Raw genomic sequence first — 20,269 nt, 5'->3', positions numbered from 1 at the left:
AGGTCCTTAGACTGCATTCATCACCATGGGGTGATCCCAATACAAGCATGTGTGGCCCCATCCACAGTAAAAACCTATGTTCAGAGGCTAAAAGAAAGCAAAGCTCCAGGAACCATCTCCCCACCAATAAGGTGAGGCACACATTTAGACCACAAGTCCTGTGGAGCCCAGGGAAGCCAAAGGAGATAAGCCACCTGCACAGAGGCCCTGTGTATCTGCTCTGCTTCCAGGTCCCGGCAATCCCCAGGCTCTCTGGAAGCATGGCTGTTTAACAGAGCTGTTTACTACTTCTCTCATGAGTTAATAGAAAGAATCAATAAATAGCAAAGTTATTTCACATGGATGCCACCAGTTCTCCTGATGCTGTATTTTGTAGAATAAAGAACATATGGCCCACAGTAGGTGAGAGTGCAATTTCAATGAATTCTTCATGAGATACTGAATACTGCTTTGGTGACACTTATCTTATTGTTTATCTTCCTAGCACTGAACACTTCCATAATTCCAGTGTGGTCACACAAATGCATCATAGATATAGGTTCCTAAACATGTATCGTTCTATATTCTCCTTTTTATGTATAGAAACATTACAACTACTGCAGTCCAGGCACATGTGCCACCAATGCAGTGAATTGATTTAGAAGTCTCCAACATGACATTGGACAGCATGGACATTAGTTTTGTTTTTGTTGCATTTAGGGCATGTTGCAGTGGATTATTTCTGACGTTTGTGGTCTTAGAGAAATCCAAATTAAATAACTGTTGTTCTTTTAAAATTGCCTGCATGGAGCCCCACTATAGATTATATACATGCCCTCAGCACATAAGTTTGCAATTCCTCAGACAGCAGTGTCCATGGGGCTGGGCATGCCCGATTCTCAGGTCTTTGTGCCACCTATGTAAAAATATATAAGGGAGCACAGCCCCAACTTCTACTCAAGTACTTATCTACATTGTAGGCAAAGATCAGGAAATCAGCAATGTCATTCAATATCTCCTGATGTAGTTGTTATTAATGTATGGTACCTCTAAGAGGATCCTAACAGGATTGAAGGCCCACTATGCTGATCATGGCTGAGGCCAAATCTACTGACTTCAAACCCTGCCCCTTCAAGCAATGGCATCTATCTACTTAGGTAATATATAGCCCCTCTCCATAATATCTGAGAACCCACATCAATAACAGATGATAATACTCAGTGTCTTTTCTGCTTAGGACTGGGGCACAGTCAGCCAGTGCTCTGTTTGACAGTCTCTTTAAAAACTATCCACAGTGAGCTTGGGGGAACCGTTGTAAATGCTACCTCTTGGAGATGCCTATAAGGACATCATCCCCCAGAACTGATTGAAAGCATTTACGTCCAGATCCCACTCCCAGTCTGCTGAACCAGGGATGGGCGCCCAGGGCAGTTCCATGTCCAGAGACATGTTTGATATCCTATCATTCCAGGTTGTGTTGTGCCTTTTGTTTTTTGCATAACAAATACAATATGAGAAAATCATACTTGGGACCCAGATAACGGTGTTTACTAAATATACACAACATGCAAGGTCTAGCTCAGGGGTTCTCAAACTTTTTTTGGTAGGCCCCCATTTGAAAATATTTCAGGCTGTGATGAACCCCCCCCAAAATAAAATGATAGTAAATTACTGTAGTTACTCATAGAAGCATACCCATGCTCATGCCACCCTTACATCTGCACTGCTGTTGGCAACGGGGCTGCCTTCAAAGCTGGGGGCCGGAGAGTGGTATTGCATGGTATGGCATTGCCTCCCTTACTTCTGCGCTGCTGCTGCTGGTGGTGGCACTGCCTTCAGAACTGCGTGGCCAGAGAGCAGCAGCTGCTGTAACCCCCTCTTCAGCTTTCCCTTCCCCCAGCAATACTGTTGTGATCGTGCAACCCCCCTACAATAGCCTTGCAACACCCTTTTGGGTCAGGACCTCCAGTTTGAGAAACACTGGTCTAGCTACCCCCACCCACCATGCCAAGTCTAGGTACACAGACGAGCACGCACACCCACACTGCTGCTCTGACTGATTTTCCGGCAACTTCTAGAACACAGTAAGCACCACTAGAAAGCTCAAACAATTTAAAGGGATACTACACTATTCCTATACATTACACAGATGGTAGGCTTCAACATCAAGGGGCAAGCTAAGCCACCTTGAAGAAGCTCTTTGACCTCTTGTCTGCATTCCCAAAAATCTGACACTGTAAATTGGCAGGAGTTTGTTTAATTGGACATCTAATCAAGTTAGATGTCGGGCCACGCTGCAGACCTATAGAGCCTTCAAGCCATCAAGCTACCACACATCTTCCTGTGAGACAAAAAAGAAGAAATGGAATGATGTGTGTCTTATGACTCATCTTAACATAGTTACTGAGATAATCCTGTTATATTTTTGATACCTAAAATTTCCTTGATTTCTGGGCCATTCTGAATTGTAGTGCCAGCTGACTGATGTCATGTGATTATGTGTTTGGGATTTTTTATTTTCTTTTTGCACAGCCACAGCTACTGAGATAAATGTGGGGGAAGGTAGGGCTGAGGGATGAAGAAGAAAGGGAAGGGTTTAGAAAAATAACCTGCAAAACTGTGCACCTATCTATCTAAGGTACTTCTATGGTCCGCATTACTGTAGCATCTAAGTACCTCCCCATCATTAGTGTATTGAGCCTTACCACACCCCTGTGACATAGGGAAGAGCTATTTATCCCCATTTTTACACATGGAAAAATGTGGCAAAGTGACATGCCCAAGGTCTCACATGAAGTCTGTGGCAGAACAGGGAAGTGTTCACAAAACTCTTGAATCCCCGGCTAGCATCCCTACCATTGTACTGTCCTTCCTCTCCTAACATCAGAATGCTCACTTTGGGCTGGATTGATACAGCTATTTCTGACCCACGTAGAGGAATAAGGTCCCCTTTGTTCTCCTGTCAGCTTTGCTCAGATTGGGACTCTGGCCTCGGGGACAGCAAAGACCATTTGACTGATATTCATCCCATCAAGTGAGTGGGTAGAGGGTGAGAGGAAGCATGGCTACACCCTGCCCCCTTTCCAGCCAGACTAGCTAGTCAAGCACTTGGGAAGAATGGGGGAGGGGAGTATGGTGGGGAGGAAGCTGCTGCATGAAAAGGGATGAAATAATTTACAGTCCCTGAGCAAAGAGGTAGCAGGGGAGTAATTCTAACTTTCTAAGTCAAAGTTCATTCTCCGAGCTGTTCCTGAGGAAGTGCAGCTATAAGTCAGCCCTTACGTGAGGCTGATTGTAAAGTTACAGTTTAGTCCTTTGGTTCCTGTCGCATCTCGTCCTCGCAACCTTCTCCTCCCCTCACCAAATCTTTTGCCCCCCCCTCCCACTTTTTTTAAAGATTGAGAGTTCCTTCAGGCACATCTGTAAGATATTCATTTCAATAGGTTCAAATGTACACACGAAAATGCAGTATAAATAGCCTAACTGGAAATTCCATTTGATCCAACACTAATTGTCATTCTTGGCTTTTACTACAGGGCAGCTGCTGGTCTAGTGTATTTTACTATGGTTTTTGGTTTTCACTCTGATTCATATTTAATAACACAGTAAAGACAAAATTGTTTGTCTCTATCTAGTATTTAAACATGTTTCATCATATTAAAATAAATGAAAATGATTCCCTGGGTATAAAAACAAAAATTGAAAAAGTTATAAGTTTGTTTTTAATATGGGGGAGGAACATGCTAAAATATATCATTTGTCAAGATATTTTACAAATTATTATTTTGCATTTTGCTGTTTTGATGTGAATCACTCATCCTTGGGGGAGAGGGAAGCCCCAAACATTCCTATTAATCAAATATGTGGTGCTATGAAAGAAAAGTTTAAGTGTTTAGTCCATATTCTGGAGTGCCTCAACTTCACTAGAAAGACTAGGCCATATTTCTCCCTGGTGTAAGCCCACTGGATACAATAGGCCCCATTCATAAGCTGTGTTATGGCCCCTTTGCCCATATCCCAACTGCAAATGCCCACTATGGAGTTCCCCTGTTGAAGAGGAGCTTGCTTTTGGTGCAGTCCGTGCCTGACCCGCTACCCTCTCCACAAATAAGTGAGTGGGGAAGAGGCATGTTGGAGTCTTGCTCTGTTCAGGCAAAGTCTTCATTATCAAAAAAGATAGATAGCTAATGCATGTTAGATTTTAGTGAAGATAAGGCACTGTGGTTTTTTCCATGAGGTAAACTAGGCATGGTCAATCAAGGCCAGAGGATAGAGTGCTGACCTTGCTACCATGTGGTAAAAACTAGGATTTCACAGTGAGATAACTGTTGTACATTAGCTATTCCACTGTAAAAGACCACTTTTTTTGCACACAGTCATCAGGGCTGTTGAGGATCTTAAACCAATGGTGCAACTTAAAGCTGCCGACAACAGCTTTAAGTTGTGACAGGGCTGCAGCAGGACCAAAGGAGCCAAGATTTACTCAGCACAGGTGAGATTCTAGCCCTATGGATTTTCAACAGGGATTAATTTGTTTCATTTGTATTAAGAATTTTTAATGACACTGATGGGCTTAATTAACCTTTAGGAGTTGTTACATCATAAAGCTGAGCCAGTTTTTTGGGGGAGTAACTAGGTGTGCAGTTATCAATTAAACACAAATATGGAATTTCACAATGTTTTTAAACAAACTATGGAACAGAATCACACTTTAGATAGAACAATAAGTGCTATCGAAGTGGAGAATCTGTTAATGGCAGATGTTGAGCTCTTATGTTTGAGGGACAGTTGCTGAATTCAAATAGTTTTCATTTTATGTTGCAAAACATCAATAGCTGTATAGCTGGCAATATCCATAGATGGTTTTTATATAGACCTGATCAGCTGACTGTGCTGTGAATTTGAGTGATAGTCCAAGCACATTTCACTAACAAATGGACAGATTTTGATACTCTTACATTGTTGTCCCATTGCTGCAGCAGAAATAGAGAATCTGTCTGGTTGAGAATTTGACTATAGAGTTGTTTGCTTGAGGTTACAACTCCCGTGCTACCTCTGAGAATTATCATCTACACCAGTGGTTTTCAACCTTTTTTCATTTGTGGACCCCTAAAAAATGTCGAATAAAGGTGCAGATCCCTTTGGAAATCACAGATATAGTCTGCAGACCCTCAGGGGTCCGTGGACCACAGATTGAAAACCACTCATCTACACTTTGCCTTTTGCCATCTGACATCCCTGTAAAGAATGTACATACTCGTAAATAAGTTAGGATACAGTATCTTTTGTCAATTCATTACTCTCCTAACAAGGAGAGTACCCCCTCCTAGAATCCAAACTTTTCTCAGTGTTCAGAAGTCATGACACTTCTACAGATTAAATAATTTTAAAAGACCTTTGAAATGTTAGTGAATTCTTGTCGTTTGCAAGGTAGATAAAGCTGCCACTCCTAATAACGTGTTACGAATGATGGGAATAGCCAAAAGAAAGATAATACTATTTATTGCTACTCTTGACATTCTGCCTAAAATGCTTAAATGAAAAATAAACAACTATTAGCAGTTTTGACAAAGAATAACATTTTAATTGTCATAAAATACTTAACTATGTATGTATCAGAGGGGTAGCCGTGTTAGTCTGAATCTGTAAAAAGCAACAGAGGGTCCTGTGGCACCTTTAAGACTAACAGAAGTATTGGGAGCATAAGCTTTCGTGGGTAAGAACCTCACTTCTTCAGATGCAAATAATGGAAATCTCCAGAGTCAGGTATAAATCAGTATGGAGATAACAAGGTTAGTTCAATCAGGGAGGGTGAGGTGCTCTGCTAGCAGTTGAGGTGTGAACACCAAGGGAGGAGAAACTGCTTCTGTAGTTGGATAGCCATTCACAGTCTTTGTTTAATCCTGATCTGATGGTGTCAAATTTGCAAATGAACTGGAGCTCAGCAGTTTCTCTTTGGAGTCTGGTCCTGAAGTTTTTTTGCTGTAAGATGGCTACCTTTACATCTGCTATTGTGTGGCCAGGGAGGTTGAAGTGTTCTCCTACAGGTTTTTGTATATTGCCATTCCTGATATCTGACTTGTGTCCATTTATCCTCTTGCGTAGTGACTGTCCAGTTTGGCCAATGTACATAGCAGAGGGGCATTGCTGGCACATGATGGCATATATGACATTGGTGGACGTGCAGGTGAATGAGCCGGTGATGTTGTAGCTGATCTGGTTAGGTCCTGTGATGGTGTTGCTGGTGTAGATATGTGGGCAGAGTTGGCATCGAGGTTTGTTGCATGGGTTGGTTCCTGAGTTAGAGTTGTTATGGTGCGGCTGAAGAAGTGAGGTTCTTACCCACGAAAGCTTATGCTCCCAATACTTCTGTTAGTCTTAAAGGTGCCACAGGACCCTCTGTTGCTTTTAACTATGCATGTAATTGAGACTTCTTAGGAAGTTGTTATGTGGTAATATCAATTACAGTATTCACATCTTTAAAGACAACTTTGCAATTATGTACTCAATAAATTAGGTACTCAATAAATGTTTTTACACTGATTTATACAATTTTATTAAACTTAATTGTTTTGGATAAATGTTGTTATAAATTTGTAACTACTGTTCATTGAGATGTAAAACTTCAATTGTGTGAAATTTTGCTATATTTTAATGGTTTTATTTTGTTTTTCTAAAGTGAGACTAGTGGACGGTGATGACAATTTTTGTGTTTAAACTACTTTATCCATTTTGCAATGAAGCAATATGGGTCTGATTTACCACTTCCTTACTCCAGTTTTACACTGAAACAACTGTATGATTTCATTGGGGTTACATCAGGATAAAATTAGAGTAAAATACTGGTGTATCAGGCCTTGTATGTGCATCAAAAATGAGAGCATACTGTAAAAAACATTGTCAGAAAAAGTTTGTCAGAAATTAGTGATAGGAAATGAGTTTTCTTCAGAACGATTGGTAGGTTAATCTTCCTGATATTTACTTATTATTGAGCAAAAGAAAACCCCAAACTTTCAAAACAGAAAACATGAATATTAACATATATTTATGTATAAATATTCTTTCTGGAGGAAAACAGGAAGAAAAATCTTACAATATTTATTTTTCTTTATAGTCTGGATAGCATTACAGCACTGTTTTGAAATTTGCAGCACCACACATTGCGCAGTATAAGTTTTAAATTACTGTCCAGAATATACTGGTTTATTATCATAATCCAATGGACAGATCATCATGCTATTTGTAATGTGGGCATCAGGAAGATGAGGGAAATAAACACTTACTTTTCTGGGATCTGTGTTCATTTAAATTACCCACCAACAATGGGCAGCTGGATGGCTTCAGCCTCTCTGTTGGAAATAATGCTAGAATGACAGGATACAGATCCCTACAGAAGTTACCAATACCAACAGACTAGGTATTTCTGTACATATTTCTATGCTTGCATGATTCCTAGATAAAAAAAAAACACAACAACAACCAAGGACCATGCATATGTTAGAAATAAAGCAAGGAAAGCCATTCTCATGGTATTTCTTGAAAGCAAATATTGGGAAAGGCATGTTGACTACTTCCACTCATTGCCTTTCCCCCTCACCCTCACATCAGTCCTCAGACACACGATTAATCTAGTGCCCATCCTCCTGGAGAGTTTACAGGTGTTGGCTCACTTACAGTTAGTGGAATGAAATATTGCTACAATGGCAGCAAATTCTGATGGTGTGTGTTGTGGCTTTTTCAGGGCTGTTTTCAACATTTTAAAGAAGTTCTGTTTAGTGTGCAGTGTTGAGAGGGCATTTCAGATTAAATAATACCTAGCTGTTATATAGCATGGTTAATCTGCGAAGATAACACACAGTGCTACGTATCAGGGGGTACCCTTCTGAATTATTTGGTCGACAGCATCACTGTGCTTGAAACTTCACTGAACATACAGTCTCTTTTTCATCAATAGGCAGCAACAGGATTTTCTACTATTGTTACACTAGAATAGTTTCATATTTGACTCTACAACACCAAACCCCACAAAAGGCCAGTTAATCCTTGTGCTAAAAGCAGCATGAGAAATGTGAGTTTCCTAAGATTTCAGGAGGGAATAATTGCTTGTAATGGAGCTATATTTTTCCATCAAAGGTTTAGTGCACCATTTGCTCTAATTATTTCTGACATATCATCCATCATTTAGTGAACTTCTCCAGAAAAGAGGTATAGTAGCATGTCATTCCTAAAAACCAAGAAAGTAAGAAGAAAAAAAAATGTGTAGTCAAATTAGCACTTTAAATGGGGGGAATGTTTAGGTGCTCCCTGGATTATCATTAGTCTTAGTCAGTAAATTGGTTAAACAGCTAGTTACTTTTATAATCTCCACTGCCAAATTTATCCAGCTTTATAAAGTACGTTTGACCTAAGCAATTACCTTACATATCTAACTGATACTGTTCTTTGTTTTATTGCAGCACCATACAGAAGCTGCCAGCCCATCCATGTTACCCCCATCAGCTTTACCATTAGATTTACTAAACAATGCTGTTGCTGGATTTAGTACTGTAGAAGAACTTATCCGATATCTGGAACCAGACAGGTGGCAACTGGACTTGGAAGATCTGTACAGACCAACATGGCAAATCCTTGGAAAGGCATATATTCGTGAGAGAAAATCAAGAGGTAATCCCCTCTTCTGTAATTTATGGCTCTGCATAGATGTTTATCTTGGCAGAGGAACAGTCATTTTGCATATTCTTCACCCTGTCTTACAGCTTTTAACTTTCTATATACTTTGCGGAGTATAGATACTCTCACATGTTTATGATTTGGACAAAGGGCAATAACTAAAAATGTCTCCACAAAAATATGGAGAAATTTAGCAAAATGAAAGAATGAGAGAGTTTTTAATGCAGCCAATGCCAGAGCACCTCTCCATGTTTCATAGCTAGGGCCCTACCAAATTCACAGCCAGGGAAAAAGCATCACGGATCTTGAAATCTGGTCTCCCCCCATGAAATCTGGTCTTTTGTGTACTTTTACCCTATGCTATACAGATTTCATGGGGGAGATCAGTTTTTCTCAAACTGGGGTCGTGGTGGCAGTACCACAACCTTCATACAATAACCTCCCCGCCCCCGCAACTCCTTTTTGGGTCAGGACCCCTACAATTACAACACTGTGAAATTTCAGATTTAAATATCTGAAATCATGAAACTTACGATTTTTAAAATTCTATGACTGTGAAATTGACCAAAATGGACCTTGAATTTGGTAGGGCCCTATTCATAGCACAGGGAATTTGGGAGGCATTTGTGCCAGGCTCAGCCCTGGGAGAGAATAGCCACTCCAGATCCCATTTAAAATAATAATATTATATTGAAATTTCCAAAATATAGAATTCAAAGTGAAGTCCCCCTTCTTCAGAGCAATAGATGGACTTTGATGGAGCGTCTTACCTAATACAGCCCCAGGTCCTGCACTCTTCCCTTGTACCAACCAGCTTGTGCGTGGTGAATTTGATCATAGTTGCAGAGCGTCTTCCCTGCCCCCCATCTGATCAGCCATTAACTCTTTTACATCATGACATTTTTCTTTCTTACCAAAAATATTACAGCACCTGGGAACAAAAAGGGTCATAACACCAGAAAGGGGTTTCTCTGGATGTAGCTAAGCTGCCAGGCTAACTGAGAAGAGGCATAGGCAGGGGATGGGAGTTCCAAGTGGAGATGAGAATGTTCTCATTACAGCAAAATGAGTACGGCACCTTAGGAAATTTACTCTCAGGAAAACGATGATGTGGCCAGGTGTAAAGAATCCAAGCAGCCTTCCAGTAACAATAATGGATGTTTGTTGTAAAGGTGGACTCAGTAGATATCTCTTCAGGCCATGGAACAGAGCTTTACTCATTTGGCTGACAAATAAAGGCTATAGAGTTGTGTTTCCTGAACTGGGTATGTCAAGCCTGGAGGAAGGCCATAAAATGATAGCCTGCCCATTCAAATGGTAAAAGCTAGCATGCACTTGTATAATACTGCTCATGTGCAATCTATGTGTAGTACTCTATGACGTTGTAACTATAGAAAATACTGTATCCTCAGATGGCGATGCAGTATCTCTCTAATCTATCAATCTAATTTATTGATCTAATCTATGGAGGCAATAGAATGTATACACAGAAGAGAGACCAAAGTGGGGTGAAAGGTTGCACCTGGCATTTTCTGCTGACTGGTGCTGTGGGCACATGACTTCTCATTGCCTCCAAATACAAGGATTGTGATTGTCCGTTGTGTGCAAAAAAAGGAGAATCTCTCAGCATCCAGCACACAAGGTCCAATCACAAATTGGCCTATATTCTTTACCACCTACAGTATGGTGTAGTGCTCTCAAACTGTGCATTGGGGTATTCAGGAAGGAATTGTACCTCTCTGATGTGCAGCCCATGCCTGACCTTCCTTTCAGTTGGTGTAGTCTGGATTGTCTCAGAATGTGAATTTAGCAATCTTTATGGCCTCAGAGCAAGTTGTGTCAATGCCCTCTTCCACACTATCCCATGAAACAGTGGTGTCCCTGTCCACCACTTGGTGAGGTAGGCAATTGCTTAATTGAAGGTGTAAAGTATATACCCTGTATTAAGGATTTTACCTTACATAGAGTAAATCAAGGAAAGACATTTCCTTTTGCTTACATTGGAAATTTGTGCATTTTCCGCCAAATCTCCTGGAGATACTGCCACTATTTCATATTTATGGATTCCATGTTGATGAACAGCATGCAGACAACACTCTCCTCCTTCCCTATCACATAGCATGAAAATGAAAATATTCAAGTGTAAATGAAATATCAGTTAGTAGTGCCTATGTTGGCAAATCTAAAGTAGATTATCATTCAGTCAGCAAGGAAGGAGAGAAGGTGAATCCTTTTCATAACTCAGATTTAGTTTTTTGACAGCTGATCCCTGGATCAGAGCTAAAAATTTACCATTCTAGCCATGCTTTTATTGCTACAGCTATGCATAAGTAAATCAAGACTTGGACAGGAGGCAGTTTGTCTTTAAAAGCTTTCAGCTATAAAGCACATCTTTCAAATATTCATTTAGCACTTTCCTAGTTAAAGAGTTTCACCATTTATCAACTGCATTACCATTTTAAGCATACAATAAGTGAGAGAAAAGCAATGTATATTTGTGGAACCTTACATAAACAGAAATGCAGGTGTTGGATAACATCTATATAGACAAAAGCAACTCTCTACGAGACAGTGATCTTCCCAAGAAACTATCAGGGTAAATCTTTTAAAGACTTCTAATTAGACAATGAAATAGATTTTCCTTTGAATAAACATATCAGAGTATTGCCACATTCATCTTAAAAGGACCACCCTCAGACTGCATTACTGAGTGTGTAATGTTATAGCCTGGGGCAGAAAATGTGTCCCATTAAGATGACACAGTATTAACTGTTAGGTGCTTTGAATAGTTAGAGAATGTGAACTTTTTGCTTGTTTTTATGTTTATTATTGTTGTTTTTAATAACATGCTCTACTGCATTAAAAACCTAAATTAAGAAGTATTGTAGAAAATTATCTGGCCTAAAATGTTTATCAGTTAATTAAAACTACATTGTACCCTTCAAATTCTATAATTAGGCTAGTTTTCTTTTTGTTTTATTCATTTTAATTAAAGGCCATATTTATGTCCAGAATTTAGGACCAAACTATGATCTCAATTATATCCATGTAAATCAGGAATACCTCTGTTAGTTCAAAGGAGTTATTCAAAAAGCAAAATTTGGTTCTGTATTCCAAAATATTTTCATATATAAAAACTAAGTTCCTTTTGAATATTATACGTATTTAAAAAGTAAAAAGTGCATTGCAGTGAAAAAAAGTAGTCCAGTCTTACTTCCACAAAAATCAGTGAGTAATCAGTGGGCCACATTCTGCAGCCTAATTACAGCTCTTTTATGCTACATGCATGTTACAAGAAGCAGATAATTATATATATAATTATAATTCTCCTGGTGTGTGGGAACCTCCTGTTCATATATCTGTACTGAGAGCATGTGTCTCTGCTCCTTGCACTTCTGGCAAAGGACAAGAAGAGCCGGGGGCGGGTGTGTTATGCCTATCATTTACTGTTGTAGTGGCCATTAAATCCCCTCTGCCACTGGGAGCATCTCTAGGTGATGTGGAGCCTAGAAGCCATAACCACTTTCCTGATGCGCATACACACACATATACCAACTTTCTGCAGGAGAAAATCTGCTCCCCTCCCCGGCTTTATTTAGACCAGGATCTAGCTGGTAAAATGCTTTGGGAAAGAGGGATTCTTTTTGAGTACACATCTCTGGAGATTTGTTAGAAAGTTATAGCCTCAATTATAAAAAGCAATTAATTTCAGATTGATGTGAACTTAGTATATTTAAATTATATAAACTAATGAAGATACATTATTTTGAAATACAGTTTTATTTTAGACCAACCCACATCACTTCTTTCTTTCTTTCTTTCTTTCTTTCTTTCTTCAGTAATATCTTGGTTCTGCAAAAAAATAAAAATAAAAAAAACCCTGCATTTTTTCTGAGCTAGTGCTAAAAAAGAACTTTTGACTGTTGTGTCAACCATGATAAATGAGTGAAAGCCAAGTTGAAAGTGTGTTTAAATTTTCACATTATAACAGGTATTGTAACTTAGTTCACTTGGGAAATTCATATAACCTTTTATTATGGTTAAGTAAACATTTTAAGGGAATATATACATTCTGTCATCTAGTTTTGTGCCCACAGTATGTTAAAATACATTTTGGACAGACAGATACTCTTTGAAAAAATAAGAGCTTCATTCACACAGTTCAAAGAAATGATTACATAAGCACTGGACAGATTTGCCACAGACCTTTTAATAAGAAGAAAGATATGGCAAGGATGCATGCTGTGATATAAAAGCTATACACCTTAGGTACTTTGTTAGACATGAAGCTGAACATGAAGCTTTTCAACACCTCAGAAGTTCTGTTGTTAAAGCACACTAAATTATACTGAATTGAAAATGTTGGGTCTGGGTTCACATTCAGAACCCTTCCAGAATTGGTGTGTTTGGATCTAGGGTTTTATTCAAACCCATATCCAAATTGTTTCTAAAATGATAATTCATTTAATTTCCATTTTGAACAATCCCCACTAGCCTCCCCCTCCCGTGCCCCATGACATGTGAATAACAGTCATAGGCAAATAGGTATGTAACTCTGCTGTTGGTCAGGCAGAAAGTGTCAGTCAGGAGGATGAGATTTTTTTGTGCCAAGCTATATCCTTTTTGAACTCCCTGCAGGTAGCCTCCCCACATCCTTCCACCTGGCTTGCTTCTGGCCTTGCTAAGAGAAGCATGTGACTTATCTGGTTCAGGTCCCCATCTTAGACGATCTTCAGGGTGCAGAAGAAAGGCAAGCAAAAGAAACGTGCCAGGAAGTCCAAACACTGCCCTTCAGCCCTTATAATAAGTCTGATGTGCCTGTGATTTACAGCCTCTCTCTCTCTCTCCACTTCCAGTTCCCCTTCCTCTGCTCCCTCCTCTGTTTTCTCTCAGAATTTTTTTTCTCCACCCTGGGAAGCAGGTTGGCATCATATCAATGACTTCAGTGGGAGCTGTTGCACACTCGGCACTTTTGAAAATCAGATTGTTCATTTAGGAGCCTAACATAACCTGATATTAATGGAATGAAGTGCCAGTCCAATACATAGATGAAAAGGCAGGTTTTCAGTATATTTGACTGAACAATCCATCACAACACACACAGCTTTTTGCATGCCAGTATGTGGACAGGGCACACAGGAGGAATTTTTGAAAAGCTCTGGAGTGGAATTGCAGCCACAAGACTGGGTCCTGACATGATACTAATATTCATATAAGTGACATGCAAGGCTGCATTGGAAAGACATAGTTGTCAAGGGAGAACTGGACAGCAGACTCAAGTTTTGAGATTCTTGCAGGGAAAGAAAGGCTTTTCTGATCTGCGATACTGATGTCTGTCCTCAGGTGGCTCAGATACTTCAGAGGATCAGGGAACATTTGACCCTGTTTATAATCAGGCTGAAAGTCAGAAATAGCTATAGAGATTTGGTGACTGCTCTGGATGTTTCCTGAAATTACTTTGCCCAATTAATCCAGTGTTTCATTGGAGCATTCACACACAGAGACTTGATTTCTGAAAGTGGCAACTATCATGATCTTTGTTCTGTGATACAGGTGCCAGTTTGAATGGAAGAGCTTTGTAATGGGCATGCAAGTGGCCAGGCATGAATCTTAATTGCCACCGTTGATCAATGCTAGGGGTTGACTACAGGGATTCCATTTGGAATTTTATACTTAGTTATTTCTAAAATGAACCGTACCATCCCTTACATCCCTTTCATGTTTTACTACATTCCCTTTGTCATATCTGTTATGGAGGAACCGGGACTACAGCTTTCTCAGCTCCTTTCAGAGAAAATGATCAAATTTAGAGCGAAGACTCCACATCGGTATCTTGTATTTATGGGAGATCTGACTAGTTCTCCTTCCACTGGGAAGGCCACAGCCTACAACACATCCTTATTAGGTCATATATCACCACTCCCGAGGCTTATTTAAACCATCAAGGGTAGGAACCAAGCGGCAATCCCTGCTGAAAAACACTTGGGTTTCTGAAAACCCTCTATCCTGAGCCATCTGAACATCCATGCTGACTACTCTCAACAGAACCCAGATCCATCCATTATTCATAGGATCTTTGAGGTCCCTCTTCAAAGTGGAAGTCTCATGGATTGGAGGCAACATACAGATTTCATCCATGACTTGTTTGCCTCCAGCATTAGCCACCAGACACCCAAGTTCTGCATCCGATACCCAGACCCAAGATCCAGTGTTCATCTAGCCTATTCCTTACCCCTTCCTTTACTCTCCTGAACTCTAGACCAGGGATTCTCAAGCTGGGGATCGGGACCGCTCAGGGGGTCGCGAAGTTCTTACATGGGGGGGTGAGCTGTCAGCCTCCACCCCAAACCCCGCTTTGCCTCCAGCGTTTATAATGGTGTTAAATATATAAACAAGTGTTTTTAATTTATAGGGGGGGGGGGCGCACTCAGAGGCTTGCTATGTGAAAGGAGTCACCAGTACAATAGTTTGAGAACCATTGCTCTAGACCATTCCACTAGAGCAGTAACCACTTCTTGGGGGGGGGGGGGGGGAATACATCTCCTTGGACAAGCTATGCTCAGTGGCCACATGATAGTATACATACACCTTCACCAAACACATTGGCCCCTGCTGGATTTGAGTACTGAGTGCATAAAGCATTTATCCCTTAGGAACACAAGGGTTGCTATTGCTGAGGAGAGGTTATCCAGTGCCAGCCTTCCCACCTTCCTCTTTAAACCTTTCTTTTCCTGTTTTTGATTCCCTTTCTGGCTGAGTGATTAGTTCTCACTCACTGAAGTTAGGTGTACTGTTCGTCAGAACCATCCCTCTATGACAGTGGCAGTCATGCCAAGGGAAAAAACACATTTTCCTACCTGGTGATTATTTTTATGGGACGACACTGCTTTCTTGGGTGCCAGCTCTGGGATGAGAGGCTAGTGATAAAAAAAAAAAAAAAAAAAAAACCTACTTTGTTCTGAAAGTCATCTAAGTAAGCCTGCCTGCAGCTAGGTTAAAAACAAATCTCTTCGTCCTGCTTGGCACATCCAGGCTGATGGCCAGAAGAGGCAAGTGTACTCCATTTGTCTGCACCTGTAGTGCCATGCCATGGCAAACAATATTACACTTTATTGTATTATTATTACAACATAATTTGTTTACCTTCTCATCTTAGTCACAATGAGTACAAAATCCCATAACTGTATTTTAACCTTTAGATTGCAGGATTGTTATGGCAGGATCTGTGTCTTTCTTCATGTGATGGTAGTGACTACTCCATTGTAGACACTATTGTAGTAATGATAGCAGCTCTATTTTACATTTAACGTGGTGGTTTTGAACATAGAAAATTCCCAGTAGGACATCTTAGAACTGAAATGACTCTTTTAAAGTGGACAAAGGGTTACTTTCTCATACACTTTATCAATTTATCCCTCAGTTGGCCCAACCAGTTTATAGTTGCACTGTAGTACATGTTATTCACATATTTTAAAAGAAAAACAAAGTGTTAAGCCATTTTATCTTGGCATATAGTGAAATAGCTGACTGTGTCCAGAAAACATAATATGGCCATGAGGATAGTGGTGGGGGAATTATATTTAGTCATTTGAAACCAAAGACCATCTTCCACTAAGAATACATGCAGATCAGTGTTTAACAAAAGCAACAGGTAACCATTGATTAATTATACATACATTCTTTCTTCTGTTTTGTTCATTTTCAATTGTTACATTTTTAATTGGAACTGAAGTAATCTGTGATTACTTCATGATTTGAGGTTGTTGTTTTTCCCCCCAGGTTTCTATCATAGGTCCTCTGGAAAAGGGTTATTTTTAAACGTCAGGGCTAGTATGGCTGAGATTTTTATTTCAGTATTTCCAAAAGCCATACTGGCATAGGTGTTTACAAAGAGGAAAATGTAATGCTGCTAACCCAGCAGTGAAAAGCATCGCAGATACCATTACACATTGCATCTATTCCTCAGGGGGGTGGGGGGGAGGAATCAGTCCAAATATCACAGATCATTATAACCTCCTTTTCTGCCAGAAGCCAAATTACAGTGCTTTTCATCAAAGCCTGCACTAATAAAATGTGTTCAATGTTCCACAAAACCAACCCTAGTTTTTTTCAAGAATGGCATTTTCCCCTTTCAAGGCCCATTAATTCTTGTCCATAGAATTAGGGGAACAAGAAGTATACTGCCCTATTTTTGGTATTTCCATACGCTGTTCAGCCCTCAAGATGCTAAAATTTTCATATGCTACAGTGGAACCTGTTTATAAGGAAACTGATATAGTGAAGTTCCATGTATGGTGGAGATGACTTAACTTGTTTTACCAAGTTTTGAACTTACTTAAATGTAACAGATTTAAAAGTTTGATTCAATGAAGGAATATTACTGAGTTCTACTTTGGTGACAGAGGGTGGATAGTGGGAGAAGCAAGAATGAATGAATAAATAAATAAATACAGTGCAAATGGCATGGAGAGAGGCAACAGAGGTTGACACAGACAGACTGATTATAAAAGGGACAAGGAGGGGACAAAAGAAAAATCTTAACTCTCTTCTGATAATTATTTTTTTTATTTTATAAGTCCCTCTCTTTCTCCCTCTGTGTATATATGTATAGTAAATATATATACACACACACACACACTGTATATAGGACATTCACTGATGTAAGCATAGCTTTCCAGAAGTTCCATGATTAGGCCATAGTACAGACTTTCCTTTAGCTAGAAAAATAGATTTTGTTTTCCCTTTCAATTGAATCTTCCTTGTTGCAAGCATGCATTAAAAATATAGTGAAGACAACATTTGCACACTTTAACAAGTTTTACAAACTAAAAAAAAAAATTAAAAAAAAAGATGTTTGCAAGATTCCTTAATTGCAGTGGAGTCCTTAATTAATAATGAAGTAGAATAAAAATCCACAGACAGCTTTAGTGTATTGCAGTTTAATTTAGCGGCTAAATCCTGTGTCAGTACAGGGTTTGAGAGGGAAATTACATTGGGGTTGAGGAGAGGGAGAATTCTGGGAATGTGGCCACACTAAGGCCATTATTGCAGCCTAGGAGCTGAAGTGCACTTTGTGTAAGTTCCACAATGGCAAAGCTCTCAGGCCTAGAACCCTAAAAGTATTTTAGCATCTCACTTCTACTGAAATGAACTCCCATAGAAATCAATGGGAGTTTAGACCCTTAAATACCATTAAGGATCTGGTCCGCAGTGACTCTGGAGGCCTTGGATTTGCACTCCTTAGGGAAGCTACAAGAGCATTCAAGTGTGTTTGTTTATTGATGGCATTTGAAAGACAAGTCACAGAAAGATATGTTTGCTCTTCAGTGGTGGATCTGAACCTTCTAAAGGAGGAGGTGCGACTCTACAGCTGTACTCCTCGCAACTTCTCAGTGTCATTGAGGGAGGAGCTGAAGCGAACTGACACCATTTTCTGGCCACTATGTCTATTGGTTAAGCGTTGCGGTGGAAACTGTGCCTGCTGTCACCATACTTGCAATGAGTGCCAATGCGTCCCAACCAAAGTCACCAAAAAATACCACGAGGTACGTACCTCATTTTGTGTTTTTATATTTGAGACCAGAGAAAATCCATTCAAGGAACAATCTTTATTGTGAATGTGAACGCTGACCAGAATGCAATTCATAGGATAAGGCTAATGTCACTGTACAGTGACACATTTGGAGGACGCTTTCTCTTTTACTAAGAGTTAAAAAAAAATCAGAGCCTGTGCTCTTACTCCATTCTCTGTGGAAAATATTACTGTTCTATTTATGTTGTAAATTATTCCAAATGTTATTTTTTGAATAGAGGTTATTTTTTAGACAAGAAGGGCTTTTACCCTGTGAAGTTACTGTGGACTGAAGAATTTATCTAAGTTGGGCAAAATGAGATGTTCTATTTTTAAAAACAAAAGTGAATTGAAACTGCTGTTTATTCATGCTCAGCTTAACAAGCAACTGGGCCAGTTTGAAAGTTAGCATTTTACAGTTTTGTTGTTAATATGCCAACCCCGAAGATATCCTCTAACATTCTTTTTAGAATGTAAAAGACAATAAACAACCTCTAGGTCATGTAAGATTTTTCCAGTGTCTGTAATTAATTGTAGACCTAAATATATCAGTTTAATATCTCTACCTATATTCTAAACTTGCAGGTGTATGGATTCAGTGACTCAATAGTTTTTTTTTAATTATATATCTATATATAGATATAGATATACACACACACATATATATAGATATACACACATATATTACCTTAATGGTACTGTATGATCCAATTGTAAAGAAACAGATTTGACTAGTGATTATTTTCTAAAGGGAAAGGAAGGGGCATATGTAACACAGTGGCGTGAGTTAATTTACAGGTTATAACAAGTTACAACATCTGTGTTCTCATGTTATCACAGAAATTATAACTTTCTATAGAAAAAAACCACTTGACATAATGTGCAAGTTCATATATATCACTGGACCATCTAAGATCAGATAAATTAGCATATTAGATAAATATACAACAGTATACCTTTTAAAGTATATTGTATAAGGCTTATAATAATTTATCATTTTAAAAAGCTATTAGATATTTTTAACTTCCTATAAAAATGTTCCACAGCTGTGAGTGGAAGAAACCTTTTTTATAAACTTCACATCACTGAATATCTATAGCTAAAGTCAATATTATTTTACCAGTACCATCTAATAATAATTAATTTTTAAGTCAACTATATAAGTAGTCCTTCAAACAAAAAAGAAAAAAAAAAACCACCCAAACCCCACTGCAGTAAGGTTTGCTTTGACCAAAGTAAATGTCTGTCTAGCATATCTTAATGTCTTAATCAAGTTTGTGGAAGGCTTGAGGTAAGGCCAAAAACAAAGCAATATATATTAACGAGCAGAATAAATGAAGAAACTCAGTTGTGGAGTTGATTGAGTTTCCTTTAGTAGTTTCCCTGTCTTCCAGTTTACTACTTCCAGTGTACTGTAGATAATGAACAAGATGTTTAATGATTTACTTAAAAGCCTGGCTCCAATTGTCCTCTTTCAGGTTCTTCAGCTGAAGCCCAGGAGCGGTGTAAAGGGATTGCATAAATCACTGACAGATGTACCCCTGGAACACCATGAGGAGTGTGCCTGTGTCTGCAAAGGGAATACTGAAGGATAAATGTGGCTAAGTGTGCTTCTTTCTTTCAAAGTACATTCAATTAATGGCTGATTCTGTTATGGGGCTTGTGCATTATCTCCTTCCGTAATCTCAGTTGTTTGCTTTGGGGATCTTCCATCTTCAGGATTTACAGTGAGTTCTAAAGAGAGGAGAAACCAAACTGGGATTATATGTTGTGTAAAAGCTCTGTTGCTTGGAGGCCCAGTCAAAGGATGGGAGAAAGGCATCAGTGAGGGATTACTAGAAGTATATATTATCATGTCCAGTTGGCTTGACATTACACGGATTTAAGAATTTAGTGTAAAAAATTGCAGTGTTCACACCACGAAGACTTCATTCTGCTGGCTGCCTTACTTCTACAGCTCCAATACATCTGGCCTGTGATTGACAACATCTGGAATCTGTCTTTCTGTACTCAACCACTCCCACGTGCTCTAAATCAGAGTTCTAGGTC

At 39.3% G+C, this 20,269-nt stretch overlaps 1 protein-coding gene across 1 annotated transcript in view; it reads left to right on the top strand.

Moving 5' to 3' along the window:
- Positions 1 to 19,815, top strand: part of PDGFC (platelet derived growth factor C) — a 227,784-nt gene extending 207,969 nt beyond the window's left edge. The window contains exons 4-6 of the mRNA XM_065405478.1: positions 8,436 to 8,643; positions 17,977 to 18,194; positions 19,699 to 19,815. Coding sequence (XP_065261550.1) covers positions 8,436 to 8,643; positions 17,977 to 18,194; positions 19,699 to 19,815 — 543 coding nt within the window. The remainder of the gene's footprint in view (positions 1 to 8,435; positions 8,644 to 17,976; positions 18,195 to 19,698) is intronic.
- The last annotated feature ends 454 nt before the right edge of the window (positions 19,816 to 20,269 follow it).

The sequence above is a fragment of the Emys orbicularis genome, chromosome 5, assembly GCF_028017835.1.
Source record: "Emys orbicularis isolate rEmyOrb1 chromosome 5, rEmyOrb1.hap1, whole genome shotgun sequence".
NCBI classification, from domain to species: Eukaryota; Metazoa; Chordata; order Testudines; family Emydidae; genus Emys; species Emys orbicularis.
This window is presented reverse-complemented; position numbering and strand designations above follow the sequence as displayed.